The following is a 12,629-nucleotide window of genomic DNA, read 5'->3' as shown; positions in this document are numbered from 1 at the left end:
TGTAGACTGCAACTCAGTCTCCTCCAGGCTGAACAGACTAAATGACCTCAGTCACTCTCATGCGGCCTTCACCTAAACCCCTTTTCTACCTTCATTGGCCTCCTTTGGACACTCTCCAATAGTTTAATGTCTTTTCCATTGTGTCACCCAGAACTGCCCCCAGCATTCAAGGGGAGGCTGCCCCAGTGTAGAGCAGAGTGGGACAATCCCCTCCCTTGCCTGACTGCACCCCAGGATATATGAGTGACCCTCCTGGCTTACAGGGCACTGCTGACTCATGTTCAACTTGCCATTGATCAGGACACCCAAGTCCCATTCCATGGAGCTGCCCTCCAGTCTCTTGTTCCTCAGTCTATACACACATCCAGGTTTGCCCCATCCCAGGTGCAGAATCCAGCACTTCCCCTTGTTAAACTTCACACTGTTGGTTGCCCAGTCCTCTGATTGGTAAAGGTCAGTCTTCAAGGCCTCTGTGCCTGTGAGGGAGTCAACAGCCCCTCCCAGTTGTGTATCTTCTGTGAACTTGCTTAGTGCTCCTTCCAAAGGTTCTAAGCGTCCAGGTCATTTATGAAGATGTTAAAGAGCACAGGGCTGAGGATGGAGCCCTGTGGAACCCCATCAGTGACAGGTCTCCAGCCCCATTCACTGTTACCCTTTGTGCCCAGCTTGTGAGCTAGTTGCTCACCCACCCCATGATGTGTTTATCCAGGTGTGTGCTGGATGTTTTGTCCGGGAGGACACTGTGAGAGCTGGTATGGAAAGCTTTGCTGAAACCCAAAAGGATTATATCCACTGGATCAGCTAGGTGGGTTATCTTGTTATAAAATGAAATAAAGTTTGACAAGCAGGACTTCACCCTCAAGCACCTGTGCTGGCTGTGACAAATGACTGTGGTGTCTTTCAGGTGTTTTTCAGTACCTCCCAGAATAATACTGTGCTTGTGGAGCTGGGCTGTCAACCATACTAGTGGGAGGTACCTTGAAGGCAGATCTATAGGCTCAACAAGGTTTGAGGCATTTGTGCTTAAGAAAGAGTGGCTATTTTGAAGTGCTGCTCAAAAGTGAAGCCATTTACTTGTTATTAAAAGTTTCTGTGGTCCTGAAGGTGACATGATTCCTGGAGATGGCCTTTGCAGGGCCAGGATTTGGACTCAGTGATTCTTGTGGGTTGCTTCTAACTCAGGATATTCTATGATTCTGTGATTCTAGTGATGTCAACCTGTGCTTATTTATACTGAAGTAACCTGAAACAATTTACTGAAATAGCATTTTGCTGTCTCTAAATGGTTTGTGCAGTCAGCATATACAGTCTCTTCAAAACTGAACTTCAGTGCCTAGAAAACCCCAGAGCTATTATTGGAGTTAAGAGGCTTAAAGATCTCTGAGGATCTTCTCTCCTCAGTCCACTGCTGGTCTCTAGTGTGTAAGGGTTTATCATCCTGTCAGCAAAAATTTATTCAGCTATGTTGCAGCTCTATTTAAAGAGCACTAGGCAAGAGAACAGGTACATAAAGTTAGACCTCTGCATCCAACTTCTTCCAGGATGAGCTACCATACATTCCAACATAGCCTTCTCTAACAAATTGTTGTCTTGATAATGTTAAGTATTTTCTGGAGCTAAAAGTTTCCTTGGCTGGTCACGTAAATTATTTCCTCAGTCTTCTGCATGGACACATGGGACATCCTTATCAATTCCTCTCTATCTAGGATGTCATTATTTGCCCAGATGTCATGCTCTTGATTTTTTTGTCTGTGTGACTTGATATGCTTTGGTCTCCTGACCGTGTATCAAAGTCTTTGCAAAGCCTTTGCAAGGCTTTGATAAGTTTTTTGTTTGGTTCTATTTTTAACTGAACTCCTTTCTTCTCCTGTGGTACAAAGGGCACAGTAAGATTGCACAGTAAGATTCCTCGTATCAGAGGGTACAAATACAGATGTTTTCTGTTAGGAATCAGTGAAGGCATCTTTGGTCCTTCTAGGTTTCACTGACAGGCGTGTTCATTATCTCTTATATCAAGCTGACTAGCAGAGATGCCCAAGAACATTGCTTTCTTATGTCTTACTCTTGCAGAAAGTATTTCTATTTTGGTTTTTCACTGATAGAGAATAATTTAGGCATGCTACCAGAAATGTGTGAGGGTTCTCTAACATAGTTAATATTTTTTTTTTATATCTGTGAAAATTATTTCCTTTGTGTCATGCTAGTGCTCATAGAAGTTGACCAAGACCTATTCCAAGAACCTTTTCACAGATTGTTTTGCCACCAGCTTAGACAATACAATGCAGAGCAGGTGCACTTGCATAGTTCTTTTCCTGACTCTTAACTCAGATCATCTTGTGGCAATTTTGTCTTAAGTGTGACAAGGTATGCACAGGACAAAATACATGGTTCTAGACACAGCAAAGGCCATTTAATATTTTTTTTCAATGTATTGTGTAGTATTTGTTTCTTGCTAATGTTCTCTTGCTAATGAGTGATATGTGTTATTCTTTTTCTGTAAGATAATACCTGAAGTCTTGTTCATTATGCTTTGGTTGTATGTTGCTAGGTCAGAGCTGCAAAGAATTACTTGGGCAAGGTTTATAAAGTTTTGATGGGTATTAACATTAGTAGGGTGGAAGTGAATGCTACTCCTGAGCAGTAGCAAGTAATTCAGCTGCTCCATGTTTTTTCATTGATCTGTTTTTGAAAATTACTTTTATTAGAGTTGTTTCCTCTGATGAAGGAACTTCAAAGTGGAGCTACAGAAACCTTAGTAACTTTATTTTTCTTGCTTTGGGACCAATGTGAAAACACTAAGACCTTTTGTTATCTCAATTTTACATAGATTCCTGCTAAGCTGTAGTTAGATCAATCTAGGTTGAAACTGCAAAGCTTTAGGAAGCAGAATTTTATTGTGAGTTTGTGACTACAGTTCTCAAACAGTACTTTCAATGGTCTGACTTCAGACTATGTGGTATGCTTATTCTTGAGCTTACCAAAGGGTGGATTTGTAGGGACTGGCAAAATATCTGGTTCTGAAGGAGGCTGGAGGCATGATTTAAAAGGGTCTAATCAATTATGAAATTTATTACGAACCAGAAATTTCTTCCTTAATTCCAGAACTTTTGTAAGAAAAACAATTCCCTGAGCATGACAGCAGATAGCCTGCCTGAGAGCACTGCCTGGCAAATGTCCTCTCATTTCTGAAATACAGAATTGAATCTCCTTTCCCTCAGTAAACTGAGAGAAACCTTTGTTTATCATCTGCTGCCTGTGGGGAATACTGGGGAGGTTAATGTGCAAAAGATGTAAATTTATGAAGGGTTTCACCATCTTCTCATCCTCCTAGGAGGAAAGACAGACAGTACTTCTTTGTCAGCAAGTCCCAGTTGTATTGCATAGATTAGATATTTGCTTATTACTGATGTACTCATACGTATTTGGAACCCTTTAAAACAAAGGAGAAGCGTTACAGGAAATGTTAACCTGTAGTAACCGCCTCAAGCTTAGCTCCCTGTGGATGTTCTCTTCAAAATCTGTATAAAAAGCATGTTATAGAAGTGTAATTGGCAAAACACTTTAGTGTTAGAGATATAACTGATTATTGACTCTCTTTTTTGTTTTCCAAGGTGGAGAAAATACACAGAGGTGATCTAATGGAAGGACTTATTTATCCTGCTAAGAAAATACCACCAGTAGCAAAAAGTGATACTGAGCAAGAAAAGGCATCTCAGAATATTACTTCATCAAAAGCAGACCCTTTGTTAAAACCAAATATGGAGACCACATCTGCACCACTCAGTAGCGACTTCAAGGCAGCAGTTGTCAGCATCTTGCTGAAGTATTCCAATGGTCTTTGGGCTCATGCACTTCCCAAAGTGTACCAAGAAGCTTACCATGTAAAATTTCCAGAAGACATTCTAAATAATCTAGAGTTGCTGTCAGATGTATGTATTGTGGACTATGTATCTGAAGTCCCCAGAAAGGCAATCCTCTATGCTAAACCCCAAAGATGCATTGATGAAAATCTGAATGTCACTGAGAAAGTCAAGAGGCATGATGGTGTGAAGGCCACAGCTGAACGGCAGTATGGAGAATCCAAGGACCAGTATCTAGAAAGCATAACTGTTCCTTCTTTAATCATTCCGTCGGAAGGATCTGTGTCCATCATGGTGTTAGAACTGAAAAACACTAATGAGGTCCTAATTAGGCAAGTTTGTATTTTGGAATCTACCTTTTTTGCTTAATTTATAAATCCACATGTTCATATTGTGCAGGTCTGCCAGAAAAGAATAGATGAACAAGACATTTCAGGACTTTATTTATTATTTACTTATTTTGCTAATGAAAATTAGAAATCCATTTGTTTGTGTGTTTAATTGGAAAATTTCTGAAACTGTTTCTGTCCTGAAACAATCACTTTTATCATTAGCTTTAGCTTTTCTGAGAATCAAGGCAGATTTGACTTGCCATTGGAAGACTTTAGAAAATAATCCCACTAAACACAAAATAGCAGTCCAATATTACTACTGTGGTTATTAAAATACTTCTTACATCTATAACTTACACTTACTAGGTCTGACTGGAGTGCACTCAGATTCTACTTACAGAAAGATGAGCTTTCTTCCAGAAAAAAACTACTATTGCTTCTTGATTTAGTTCCTAATCAGCCTAGTCTGAGAGAACAGTGTAATATGTGGATCGTTACATTACATCTGTTACTTCCAGCCTACCATGCACATGTAACTTAACTCTACAAAACTTTCCTGTACACTTTTTAGTTCTGGCATCATTTATAACTTACTGTACATGTGGAGTAATGGTTCATAGCTTGCTAGTCTGTTATTTTAAGGATGTTTCTGCTTAGTATTTGGGATGAATGCTTTGAGTACCATGGATTAAAATACCATATGACACTGTTGAGCTGAGAGTGGTTATGTAAAAATTTCTCTGCAAAGCAGCAGTTCGCAAATTTTGAACCATGTTACTTGGACAGTACTGAAGTTTCTCGGTCTGTCAGCTCTGTGTAGGTACATGATGATAATTAATGGTTTCTTGGTCCTAGTTACAAAAATTACGACTCAGGGTTATCCATGTACTTTATGGGAAAGGTAATTTATCCTGATACGATGAAACTAGCCCTGAAGGGACTAGGTTTTTTGCCATGACAAGAAAATGTTCACATAGACATACAGGGAGGATACACCCAGTGCATGGGCTCTTCTTTTCTTAGATGTCCTACCAGTCTCCTTCTGCTGACCTACACAAGAACTATGTAGCAGCTGTTGGTTGATGCTGATTTTTGCAGGATCAATAAAATAAAGATTCCTATTTCAGTCTCAGGGATGGAGCAATATCTCCTTACTTGCTTGGTACGTGGCTAAGTTTTTTGTCTGAAACCTTTCATCTGCAGTACAAATGAATCCAAAGCTGAAAGGTGCTGGTTTTGGTGCTGTTTCTATTTTGAGACACAGATCAATTCTCAACGAATTCTAATGTAGTCAGAATAAAAGTCAGGTGATAGAAACACTCCTAGATATTTGCTAGAGATTTACAACAGAGTGTTTGAAGGCAGAGATGATACACTAGGTACTGCAATTGAATTCTCACAAGAAATAATGAATAAAATAGTGGGCGAGGCAGGAAATTCTGAAAGATTCTTCTGCTTTCTGTTGAGTTACTCCAGCTATTATGTATGTTCAAGAAACTTCTAAGTAGCACATACGTGGCTGTCACCCCACTTTATCTCCATTATGAAGTGGATGAATGCGTGCACAGAAACAAAAAGGCTGTTTATAAGGAAACCGCAGTTCCCTGTAATGTGGTCAGATTTAATGTAATCTTTATAATGGAGTTATAATATATATATATATATTGTAATACAACATGTATATCATGTTATATTACAATATCTGCACTATCTCTGAGCATATAATCTAAACTATGTGGTAGAATTGAGTAGTATCACACTATCTAAGAACAAGCTGAAACAGTAGCTACTAATACAGATTTGTGGGTAAGTTTTCCTTTTGTCTGCTCTATTCTGACTTGTTTCTGAAGTATTCAGAACTTCCCATTTGAATTTTCCAGAAAGCTTATATACTTGATTTAAGGAGACCTGTGTAACACAAACAGCATTAATATGAACCATTAGGTCAGCAACCCAATATCAAGATAAATCTGGAGTATGAGAGTAAACATCACTTGATTTAACAGCTAATTTTAAAAGATATTTGAGATGCCTTGGTTTGGATTAACCTTAGTGAAAACCAGATTAAAATGGTGTTTGTTAGTGAGAGAGTAACTTTTCTTTCAAAAAAGAGAAGAGTTCGGACACAAATGTCTTAGAAAATGTATATCATGTGTTCATATATGCAGGTAAATGTTCTTATGTTTTTATTCAGCTTTTTTGAAGTTGCATCCCAACTCTTGTGGGTTTTTGTTTGTTTGTTGTAAAATATTGTAGGTATGTGGGCAAAGATTATTCCTCTGCTCAGGAACAAATGGAAGATGAAATTAAAGCATACTACAGTCAGAACAGTACAGTGTCACCAGCTCAATCTCTGAGTGTTGGGCAACTTGTTGCAGTACATGCTGAAGAAGATGCCTGGCTGCGTGCACGGATAATTTCTCTAGAAGACAACAGAGTAAAGGCAAGCAACTACCTTTTCTGGCACTTGGAGAAGGAATTGTGACAAGCTTGTTTTTTAGATACACAGTCAGTTCTTAAATATGCTGCACTAGTATTCTTTCTTTTCTTGCCCTGAACTGTTTCTGTTTTCAGGTTTATGTGAAATTAAGACCTTGTAGAAGTTACATGATTGACAAAATTAAACAGTCTTTCAGGTTTTTCTTCATAAATAGTTTGGGTTTTGGGGTTATGGTTTTGGTTTTAAAAGGGGCTGGACCCTGTAGAACTTAGGTACTGAAAATATACCTTTGATAGAAGGAATGGTTTGAGGGGGTCACAAGAAGAGAAAGGAAAGGACAACATTCATTTGCTCCTAGATCTTGTCTGAAGTCTTGAACTGAAGTATCTCTAACATACACTAAATAGCAAAAGAAAAAAAGAGAGTTTACTCTCCCCTTCCAGGCAGATCTAGTGTTTTGGGAGTTATGTCATTTGCATTTTCAGTTAACTCCATTGACCTTTAACTCCTCTGTTAAACTTTTCCTCTGCCAAACAGACTCTTTTTGCCATCTGCAGTGAAATTAGAACATATATTAGAAGTATAAAAAAAGCTTAAAACTTCTCAGTTATTTCTTGTCTAGTCAATATTAATGATACCTCCTTAACATTTTTGTTTCTTTCCCCAGTTAGGTCACCCAGCCCTACTTAACATACTTTTGAAGTTGAACCATTTTATAAATACTGCAATAGCACATGTATTAGAATTGAGTTTTTTCTGAAAGTTAGTATGATACCCTTCTGCTGTAAGTTGGAGTGGGGTGTCAGAACTTGGTTTTGTGAAAGATTGCTGGGTTTAGAGAAGTGGCAAGAAAATTAGTGGCATGCTTGCCTCTAATTTCTCCCTAGTCAGAGCTATAAGCTAAAAGAAGGTTGCTGCTTTATTGCAGCTTTTGCTGATTATCCTCTGGCACAGTGTTCAGAACTCCTTTTAATATTTGCTATGCAGATATTTTGCAGGATAGAGTTTAGAAAAAAGAATTGCAGGAAGTCCCATCAAAGCCTTCTTTCTCTAACTTTAGCTCCAGTTATTTGCTGCCTGTAGCAGTTTCCATTCTAGTTTCCTACATTGACTGTAGTATTTCTATCTAAGACAAGCATAAATCAAAATTATTCTCCTAATGCTGTAAAAACAATAGGCAAAACTTATAATGGCACCTAAGTGGTATTTGACTTTTCAACACTTTCAAAACTTTGTAAATAAAAATAGTGACTTTATTAACTTTTTTCACATAGTTTGAGATAATATATGATGAATGCTTCAGGCAGTGCTCCTTTTTAAAGCTGAGATTCTGTGGAACAGTTGGAGGGGACGGTTTTATAGAGATCTTGAGAAGATCTCTATAAAACATGAAATTAATGGTACTGAACTGGCAAAAAGTAATTTGTCTGTGTCTGTATAGAGAATGTGGTTACATTCTCCCTAGACTCAAGAAAACATACTTACAATTATATTCATGATCTTGTGCTTTTAATTTCCTTTTCTATTGTCAGGTATACTATGTTGATCATGGCTTCACTGAGTTTGTTGAAAGCAACAGTGTGTGCAGACTACAGAAACAGTTCCGATCACTTCCTTTTCAAGCTGCAAAATGTAAACTGGCAGGTAAGAGAAAGCCAGTGCTGACTGCACACATGCTTACTGTTGGCACAGCTTATGGATTGAAGCCTCTTTGAGTCTGGGAGTTCTGATCCTTCTTTGTATAGTTCTCTATGTGTTTGATACATTTTGTTCAACTCGGCTTGTCTAAGCAGACACAGGTGCGCATGGAAAGAAGGAAAAGGAAGAAAAGATGTGAAGAAGGGTTTTACAGAGAATCCTTGATATTAGAGGACGGTTTTATCCTGTACCTCTGTAATGGAGCTTAATTGTTTCTGCACATAACATGGTTGTCTTTGTGCCTTTAATATACATGAGCCTAAAGAAATAAAAGGAAATGTTTGAAGTGAAGGAAATGTGTTGTGTGAAGCAATGTACACTAGCATGACATCTTTATCCATAAATGAGGTACATCTGTTGTGGCCAGATTAGGCACTATTTCTAAGTATGAGCCTATTTAATTATTTTGAAATGTTCCTTCCCCTTTCAGTACTTGCATACTTGCATACTTCCTAGACTGTGCTGGAATTTATTCACCTTTCTAAACCTAGTAGGCCTTTTTAACTTCTTAAAAATATTAAGTATGTGATATTGCTGTGAATGAGCTTGGCTTTTTTTTTTGGTTAGTTGGTTTCTTAATACTTGGGTGTATTCCATTTTTCTTTACACATCTGCCTCAACTCTTTCTGAAGAGGGTCTTTTTCTTTTTTATTCTGCCCTGCCTCCAAAGATGGCTTTCTTTGATAAAATGGTAGAAATTAAGTAGATTGTATGTAGCAGGAGTAGTACAACTTCTGTAGTCAAAAAGGTACGGTGTGTCTTACAGGACTGGAAGCCTTCTGTGATGATCCTGTCCTAGTAAAGGCTGTGGAATCACAGACATGCTACAAGATATTTGCTGTGGAAATACTGGAAAAGAGTGATACTCCTCTTCTTGTTCTCTATGACACTTCTGGAGAAGATGATATCAACATCAATGCTACTTGTCTGAAGGCACTATATGACAAGTCCCTTGAACTGCACCTGCAGGTACAATTTTTCTATTTCCTCCTTAATCATGAAAAATCATTTACTGTTGAGGTCTTAAATGGACAAAAAACAATACTCAGAAATTTGCTAAATTTTGTGGTTTTTTTTTTTTTTTTTGCTTTCTTGTCAAACTCTTACTGTTGCAGGTAGATGCACTATATACCAATGTCAGAGTAACCAGTGTTTCCTCCGATGGGAGCCTGTATTGTCAAGTGCCATCCAAAGGGTTGTCTAGACTTTCTGAAATATTGCAGAAACTAGAAGACTACTTTCTTTACAAGGTAAGTTCCGTGGTGAGGGAAGTGGCGAAGTCATGCAGTGTTTCTCCAGAGAGAAATAATTTTCCTTGCGCACAAGTTGAAGTTTCTGTGGTAGCCACAGATTATTCAAAAAAGCTAAAAATTCTTTCAAGTTTGGGGGTTTTTGGGGTACACCTTTCAGCATGAAAAGTGTCTTCTGATGCTTTCTTTTTCACAGGCACTCTCTAAGGCTTCAGTACTAGTTGCAACTTTCCTTGAATAGTTAGAATAGTAACAGTATGGCTCTTAATGGGAAGCTTCCAGTAGAAACTGCATGAGACTGGTATAAAGCCTGTGGAATAATGGCTTTTTTTTTCTGGAACTTTTACATTATGAAGTTGAGGTGCATAAACAACTAGGTCTGTACAAAGTGGCAGTAAAAGCAACATAATCAAGGTCTGTTCTTTTTAATATGGCTTCTTTAGAGATTCAGTGTCTTTGAACTGATATATGTGATTTTGCATATCTTGTCCTTGCATCCTTAGCTTTTGAATGTTGTGGCTAGTATCAACATCAAAGTGATGTATAGGAGACATTTTGAAAAGTCTTAAGTTGCTTTAAAATAATAATGTGGCAGAGAAGTCTGACATTCCACCAGCCATTTGCAGACCCATGCAACAAACCTTGTTAGACACAAGAGAATTTAGGCCAAAGAGAAGAAATCTTAAGAGAATCTAATTTGTAAGAATTAAGAGAATCAATTTTGTAATTCAGCTGAGCCTGACAAAATCAAATAATGCAATGCAGATCCTTGGAGGTCCTGTTAAAACTGCTGCATGTGAAACTACTCTGTCAAAGTGTTTTAGGTGTAGAAGTTGAGCTTTAGACTTGTGTGAGCATCTGGAAATACCTTTTACTGAAAGCATTTAATTTATGATTCAGTTTCAAGCAAGCAAAACACTGAAAGAAAGTGTATAAACCCTAAAATATTTAGCAACACAAAGACACTGAGGAAGGCAACCATATAGGTGTTTCAAGAGTTGGTATTCTTTGGAGAAAGTGGTTATTATTTTGTTGCTGCTATCAAAGAAGGCAATTGTTCTTCGGATTATTTTAATATCAGGCTTTGCAGCTTATCTGGAGGGTTTTAACTCATTTTGCCCAAGAATTTAAACCTAGTAGGGTGTTGATTCTTCTTCAAATGGAGTTTCCCCATACATTTTATAGGGTAGCCGTTGTCTTGCTATGTTATTTAGGATTATCATGGTGACTGTCACCCTCATGAGACTTTCATTTGAGTCAGCAGTAAATTTGGTTTGTTACACATCTCAAGAAATTGTATGTTCCAGAATATAAACTAGAAGTTTCTTTACTTGTCTGTTGTAGCTGTTAACTGCTCTTGGTTTTCAAGTCAAGTAATTGTTGGTGATTTCCTAGTCTGTTTCCAAATGCAGCTTTTTACTCCTGGCACTTCGTATTCTCTCAATTTCCCTGTAGATACAGAGTTTGGGGTTAAAAGATTTATCAGTTGGGGAAGCTTAAAGCAATGTGATAAGAGAGGTGCTTCTAAAGCTGGAAAGACACTTTTTATATGAAATAGAGCTTTTGCTTCTCAGTACTGTTTATGCCATGTGTTGCTTTTGAAATTGTTAGTTGAGTGCTAGATAGTAATAGCTCCATACTTTTTGACTTCTGTTTTTGTATTTGCAGCAGACATCTGAGTTCAATGTATTGCTACCTTTCTGTGGCAAAATCTGCTTGTTTCCTTCCAAAGGAAAATATGCACGTGTAGAGGTAAGAAGTATTCAAAAAGCAGCTAGTGTTTGCCCACATAGAAATGTCTCTTCTTTTTGTTCAGCTCAATCTGAATGTTTTGTTTCCATGAAATATTTTATAATGTGTGTGTCACTGTTGGGTTTTTAACCTCAAAATTATGCTCTTGCTTTCTTCTTTCAGATAAAAATAATTCACACTAGACGGGCACTTGATGTGCAGTTTATGGATAGTGGAACAGTTGCAACTGTGAAAGTATCAGAGCTCAAAGAAATCCCACAACAATTCCTGAGAGAAATAATTGCAATACCCCCTCAGGTATAAAGACATGTTAAAGTTAACCTGTATTCAACTTCTTGGCAGTCTTTGTAGTGCTGCTGCTTCAATGTTCATGTACTGAAATTCTGTTTTCTTTCACAGCATTCAACATTGCAGTGTATTTTATTGTGCATCTTTGCCTGAAATAAATCATAGTGTAGTCCTGTGAGCTGGTGGATGTTGTGTATGTGTCATGGTACTGGATTTGTATTTTGCTCTTTCTGTTTGTCATACATGATTGATTCTGTCAGCATTATTCTGGGAATTGGAACTTACAGACCAGCTTTCATATTATTAAATTATACCTTGTATACTTGATCTTGTTCTTAGGCTTTAAAATGCTGTCTGGCCGATCTGCCTCCTAACACTGGCATGTGGACTCCAGATGCTGTACTGCGGCTGAGAGATGTTGTAATAAATTGTCCTGAATTTAGCATGAAGGTAAGTAGTCAAAATGCCTAGGAGACCTGAAATCACATAGACATGTGAAAAGAGCATTGGAAGAACAACTTTAAAGGCTTAACAACTCATCAAATTGGTTTTTGTAAAAGAAGTGTAGAAGTTTGTAACCACCTAAAGGACATAAATTCTATACAAAGTTATTTTCTTAGGAAATTTGTCATAAAACTTACTTGCTTAAGTCTGTTGGAATCTCCTCTTTTCCCCTCTGCTGTGAATTTAGCAACTTTCACAGCAGTTTTTCACATTTTGCTGTCCAAGTCCAAATATGCAGCTAGACTTATTTTGCCACTGATAAGAAATAAACACAGTTGTCATGTTTCAACACATAAAAATATGCAACTTCTGAGTTAATCTTGAATTACTTTTTTGCCTCTTGGGAGCAAAGCTTTTTCTCCCTCTGGTCTCTTGAAAGCAGTTTTTTTTTTCTTTTGTTTGTCTTCTCTAATCAACTTTCTTTTAGTATATGCTTTATATACTTAGAATTTGTCTTAGCTTTGAGATAAAATTATTTCCATTTGCAATGTATCCTAGCCAGTTT

The 12,629-nt window shown here is 37.7% G+C and overlaps 1 protein-coding gene across 7 annotated transcripts in view; it reads left to right on the top strand.

Moving 5' to 3' along the window:
* TDRD7 (tudor domain containing 7) overlaps positions 1-12,629 on the top strand; it is a 49,741-nt gene that overhangs the window by 32,695 nt on the left and 4,417 nt on the right. For 5 of the 7 annotated variants that reach the window (XM_066181494.1, XM_066181489.1, XM_066181491.1 and 2 more), the window contains exons 7-14: positions 3,612-4,192; positions 6,449-6,635; positions 8,165-8,276; positions 9,097-9,299; positions 9,446-9,580; positions 11,249-11,332; positions 11,495-11,629; positions 11,960-12,070. In XM_066181494.1, coding sequence (XP_066037591.1) covers positions 3,612-4,192; positions 6,449-6,635; positions 8,165-8,276; positions 9,097-9,299; positions 9,446-9,580; positions 11,249-11,332; positions 11,495-11,629; positions 11,960-12,070 — 1,548 coding nt within the window. The remainder of the gene's footprint in view (positions 1-3,611; positions 4,193-6,448; positions 6,636-8,164; positions 8,277-9,096; positions 9,300-9,445; positions 9,581-11,248; positions 11,333-11,494; positions 11,630-11,959; positions 12,071-12,629) is intronic. The other 2 variants (XM_066181492.1, XM_066181493.1) reach the window with 2 other exon arrangements.

Source organism: Chamaea fasciata, unplaced genomic scaffold (genome assembly GCF_029207755.1).
Source record: "Chamaea fasciata isolate MVZ Bird 193981 ecotype frontalis unplaced genomic scaffold, bChaFas1.0.hap1 SCAF_4, whole genome shotgun sequence".
In the NCBI taxonomy this organism is placed as follows: Eukaryota; Metazoa; Chordata; class Aves; order Passeriformes; family Sylviidae; genus Chamaea; species Chamaea fasciata.
This window is presented reverse-complemented; position numbering and strand designations above follow the sequence as displayed.